Genomic DNA, 4,900 nt, shown 5'->3' on the forward strand with positions numbered 1-4,900 from the left:
ATCTCCGCTGCGTGCCCAAAGCACTGAACAAAAGGAAAGAAAGGACTGGGAAACCGCACACTGTTAACTTGCTGTGTCACAGCAATTAAGTCTTTCCGAGGTCTCGTATGTGTATTGCAATGAAAATCAAGCACCCAACAAGTAGAATTTGCTGCTCTGTGCAGCAATAATCATTTAAAGCATGCGTGTCCAACCCTATGGCTTGCCTAATCCATACTGACATATAAAATACACATCACAGTTAGGTTACAGAAGACAAAAACTGTCGTTATTTTTATATCATTTTTATTAAAACATTCCGGTTGTGTCAGGAGGCTGTGTGTGTCACGCAGTTCCTGCAGCAGCACGAACACGCCTGGTTCCACAGGGGCAGCGATCAGGGAGAAGCCCACCCCTCGTCCTGTGGGTGCAGCAGCACTCAGCAGCACCAGGCCCCGCTCCCCAGAACTGTGCTTCTGCAGCAGGGACAGGCCCTGAGCACGGGCGTTCTCTGCTGCCAGTGCCCCCGCCGCAGAAACAAGATCCCCACGTTGAGCGTGTTCAGACAACACAACATGGCGATGTCAACCACATTCGGGCTGGTGTCCTGCTGCTGCTCCGGCAGGCCTGGCCCTTTGCTGTCCATGAGCGCTGTGCCGGGGTGGAAGAGCAAGGCTGCCCTCGGGTGGCTCCAGGGCTGCAGCCCTGCCCAACGGACAGCTCCACTCGGGCCTCTGGCACGGGGAGCACTGCCAGCAGGTGGAGGGAAGCAATCCTTCCTCCTGCAGCATGGCCAGCACCCGGCCCCTCGGTCTGCCCAGAGCCGACGCCTGCCTGCTTGGGTGCCGAGGGCCGCCACCTTCACACCCCCCCTCCGCCCCCCTGGGCGGTGGCGATTCTGTCACAGTCGGTGCCAGGGAGCGGCCACTGTGACCCACGGGGCTGCGAGCGCAACAAAGGCTGCCAAGCTCTGGCCGTGCGTCAGTGCGACCTGGCAAGGTGCGGAGAGGGCAGGGAGGAAGGGGCTGCCTGAGGCTGACAGCGGGAGGAGGGCTCCCACCCATCGGGGCCCGGAGCTGTAAACTCACCCTCATCCTGCTTCTCCCTCAGAGTTGTCAGAGGAGCGTGCAGAGGAGTAAGCCCAGCGCTGCCGGAGCAGGAACTCTGCAAGTGCTCGCTGTCGACGTGCGCCATGTGCTCGAGGACGTGGGGGGCTCCCATCTTCAGGGAGCCAGGTGAGAGCCAAGTATCCCTGCCCGCAGCTCCCCGCTGCCAGGCAGAGGAGTGCTGGGGCTCTGCCTGTGGCTGAGCGGGTAGGCGGGGCTGGGCTGGGACTCCCCAGCCACGGCGGTCAGGACCCCTCTGCTCCTTGGCCAGGGGTGACCTGCTTGGGCTTTGGCTGCCTGCTGGGACTGGTGGGCCCGCAGTGCCCCCTTCCCCTGCACAGCCTCCAGCCCTGCCCCGCATCCAGCAGAGCAGGCACAGAGCAGGCCCCTGGGGACAGCCCTCAGGGACAGCTGGCCCTGCACCTTGCTCACTGCGTTTGCTCTCTCCTCTCCAGCGTGCATGCTGTGCGGCCAGACAGATGCCGACCCGGACATCTGTGGGTCCAAGCAGCTGGACTTTGGGATGTGTGCCCATGCGTTCTGTATGGTGAGCTCCCCTGAGGCTCCCTCCTTTCACCTTCCTCCAAGCAACGGTTCCTTCCTTCCTGTCCTCACACAATCCTGCTCTTTTGTCTTGAGCAGGCATTTTCCAACGGCCTTTTCCAGCAGGCCACAATAGTGGGCAGAACTGCAGAGGTGTCCCCTGAAGACGTCCAACGCGTAGTCCGGGAGGCAGAGCGGAAGGTGAGGACCTGACCGGAGCAGGCTGGTTTGTGCCAAGAGAGGCTCCTCAGGCTTAGTCTGGTCCCGAGGAAGCAATCCCGGCCCTTCCAGCCAGCTCCAGTGCCTGCCTCCTGTGTCCTGTGCCTTGCCCAGAGGTGCGGGGCCAGCAGCAAAGGCCCCGAGCCTGCTCCTGATGGCGCTGCTCTGCTCCTTCCAGCACTGCTTCATCTGTGGCGAGACGGGGGCCCCCATCACCTGTGCAGAGGCGGGCTGTGAACACAGTTTCCATCTCCCCTGCGCCCGGGAGGGTGACTGTGTCACCCAGTACTTTGGAGAGTACAGGTAAGGGCTGTCAGGCGTCGCCTGCGAGCCTGCAACCCCTGCTGGCAATACCAGCCAAGGCAGTGAGGAACCCGCCGTGAAACCTCTCTTTAGCCTGCAGAGCCAGAGCCACGGCCTGGGGCTCCCTCCTGTTCCTCTGCCCTCCTCACAGCTCTTCTCACCTTGCCCGTCCCTTCCGTCTTCCCCCAGTTCATTCTGCCAGAAGCACAGCCCTAAGCAGGCTGCGGAGGTGGCTCCAGCGCAGGATACCAACTGCATTATCTGCATGGAGCCAGTGGGGGACAAGAAGTCCTACCACACCCTGGTGTGCCCAGCCTGCAAACACGCCTGGTTCCACCGGGCCTGCATCCAGGTAGGAGCCCTCCCCTCAACCAGCGGGCAAGCTGCAGCGGGCAATCGGCAGCACCCGAGCCTGCTCCCGCTCCCACTGATCGTGTTTCTGCTACAGGGACAGGCCATCCGTGCAGGCGTTAACTGCTTTCAGTGCCCCCTCTGCCGAGATGCGGATGCCTTTCTATCCGACATGCTCGTCATGGGCATCCGAATCCCTCTCAGGTTGGTGTTTCCCTGCTGGCTCTCGAGACATGAGGGCATATGAGCTGCGCCTGCCCAGGGACCGCTCCCGAAGGCCGAGCCCTTTGCTGCCCTCAGCTTCAAGGAGAAGCTGGAAATGGGCTTGGAGTGGAAGAGCGGGGCTGCTCTGGATCAGCCTTAGTCCAGGGGCAGCGGGGGCTCATCACATCTTCTCCATTCTCTGGCAGCGGACCAATGTGGGAGGACGGCAACGCATACGCATCGCTGGGATTGAGACACGGGCGCTGCGATGCCAGCGAGTGCCTTTCCCCACAGGGCAGGGGGCAGGCAGAGGAAGAGGGGTGAGTTACCTCAGCAGCCCTGCGGGGCTACGAATGGGATCTCAGCCTCGTCACAGGCTAGGGGAACAAGCCCTCCTTGGCTTGGCGCACTTTGTCCTCACAGCCCCAACCCGTTTGTTTCCCCAGGCCCTGGGAGCTGCTCCTGTGCAGCTCCTGTGCTGCGGAAGGCACTCACCGGCGCTGCTCCTACCTGAGCAACAACGCAGACGCTTGGGAGTGCAAAGCCTGTGCTGGCATGGGCACCGGTAAGAGGCAAATAGCCAGGTGGGGGCCAGGCAAGGCCTGGCAGCGGGTCCATAGGGCAGCCTGGCCAACGTCTCTCTGGCCCAGGGCGGATTGCAGCCTGGGCTGGAGGCCTGTCCTGCTGACCACCCTGCTTCCCCTTACAGCCTCCAGTGTCATCTCAGAGGTCACCGGCCCCAGCACCGCCAGCCAACGTGGTCTGCTGCCATCCCACGGCTCCACAGCACCCGAGAGCGGCAGCTCCAGCACAGCCAGCCCGGCACCATCAGGGCCGGTTCACAGCTCCCAGGTGCCTGAGAGCGGCAGCCTGTCCAGCCAGCTTGGGACAGGCCATGGGGATGATGACATCTACAGTCATCCCCAACGTTGCCGTGGGAGCAGCCGAGCTGCGGCTCCATCGGGTGCTGCTGATAGATGCACCCCAACATCTGCCAGTCAAAGGGCATCGCTGTCCTCAAGGGCTTCCCTGGCAGTTGGCAGCCGCAGGTCCAGACAGGGAGAGCGGACTCGGACACGAAGCCGCTCTCCAATACAATCTCAGGCCCCGGATTCCCACAGCCATCCCCAAAGGTGCTCCAGGAGGAGCCGTGCACCAGCTCCAAGGGCTGAGGGTGGCTCCCAGCTCAACACCAGACGGGGAGCACTGGGGTCTTCAAGGGATTCCACCGCGGCTCATCAGAGAAGCCAGTCCAGGCAGCGTGAGCAGGCCCGGGCAAGAAGCCGCTCCCCTGTGGGCCGTGGGCCTGCAGAATCCCGGGGCCAGCTCCAAAGACACCACAGGAGCCAGTCCAGGCGATGAGGGCCGGCCCAGGTGCAAAGCTGCTCCTGGGCTCGTCAGGCTGAGAACACCCACAGCCGGCCCCAAAGGTTTCTCGTGAGTCGCCGGATGCGAGCCCCGCGTGCTGGCTCTGGTCCTCAGAGGCCAGCACAATAAAACTTAGAGATCTCATAGACATTTGTCAGTGTTGTTCTTCTCTGCCTTTCCCAAGGTGGGATGCAGTCAGGGCCGGAACCACAGGGTAGTCTTCTCCCTAGCACTTATGCCCCTCTACCATCCTTCCCTTTGCGTGGCTCTACGCAGAGCTGGGTTCCAACTCCATTGGGGCTCAACATCTCCTAATGCCCACAGGCCAAGGCCGTGCTAGCACGGGCAGCCCTGTTCTGGGGGTGTTTCTGGCCTTGGGGCAGCCTCTGCGTTCAGAGCGTGCAGGCAGCCTCCCCCACCAGCCATCTGTGGGCTGGGCCAGGACCTGCCTGGGCTCTCCTCCTGCACTGCTGCAGCGCCAGCAGGTCCGAGTAGAGGTTCTGCTTTGGGGATGCTACAGCGCATCAACTGCCTGAACCACTAATTTCTATCCCAAAGTCTGTCCATTCAATGTTAATAATAATCTCAGATTTGTCTTAAAATATTCTTGGGAAAAAAAAAAAAAAAAAAGGAAAAAACGAACACAGTGTCTATACCTAAATTATTATGAGTTATACTTCTATGGAAAAAAAACAAAAACAAAATAAATAATGTAAGAATGCATCCTCTTTTCTTCCCATGTATACTACCTATAATGATGGCAGAAAGAATCATTTAGATCTGTAGTGAAAATACTATACAAAAAGACCATAAACAGTGAATTCCAG

At 60.3% G+C, this 4,900-nt stretch overlaps 1 protein-coding gene across 2 annotated transcripts; it reads left to right on the top strand.

Moving 5' to 3' along the window:
• The first annotated feature begins 1,090 nt into the window (after positions 1-1,090).
• On the top strand, positions 1,091-4,674 carry LOC121109980 (PHD finger protein 7-like). Of its 2 annotated transcripts, XM_040696234.2 has the most exons (9): positions 1,091-1,214; positions 1,541-1,632; positions 1,728-1,829; positions 2,026-2,150; positions 2,340-2,502; positions 2,599-2,705; positions 2,912-3,025; positions 3,152-3,270; positions 3,415-4,674. In XM_040696234.2, the coding sequence occupies exons 1-9, from the start codon at positions 1,172-1,174 to the stop codon at positions 4,065-4,067; spliced, it is 1,518 nt and encodes a 505-aa protein (XP_040552168.1). In that variant the 5' UTR covers positions 1,091-1,171; the 3' UTR covers positions 4,068-4,674. The 2 variants fall into 2 exon arrangements, with proteins under 2 accessions (XP_040552168.1, XP_040552167.1); XM_040696233.2 differs by having other exon boundaries at positions 2,340-2,705.
• Positions 4,675-4,900: the final 226 nt, after the last annotated feature.

This window comes from Gallus gallus, chromosome 2 (assembly GCF_016699485.2).
Source record: "Gallus gallus isolate bGalGal1 chromosome 2, bGalGal1.mat.broiler.GRCg7b, whole genome shotgun sequence".
In the NCBI taxonomy this organism is placed as follows: Eukaryota; Metazoa; Chordata; class Aves; order Galliformes; family Phasianidae; genus Gallus; species Gallus gallus.

Excerpts from the sequence above, each read along its gene's own strand:
- LOC121109980 (XM_040696233.2), top strand. The coding sequence starts at position 1,172 with ATGTGCTCGAGGACGTGGGGGGCTCCCATCTTCAGGGAGCCAG. Across the intron at positions 1,215-1,540 it reads TCCCATCTTCAGGGAGCCAG|CGTGCATGCTGTGCGGCCAG; the intron begins GTGAGAGCCAAG and ends TCTCCTCTCCAG. Across the intron at positions 1,633-1,727 it reads GTGCCCATGCGTTCTGTATG|GCATTTTCCAACGGCCTTTT; the intron begins GTGAGCTCCCCT and ends TGTCTTGAGCAG.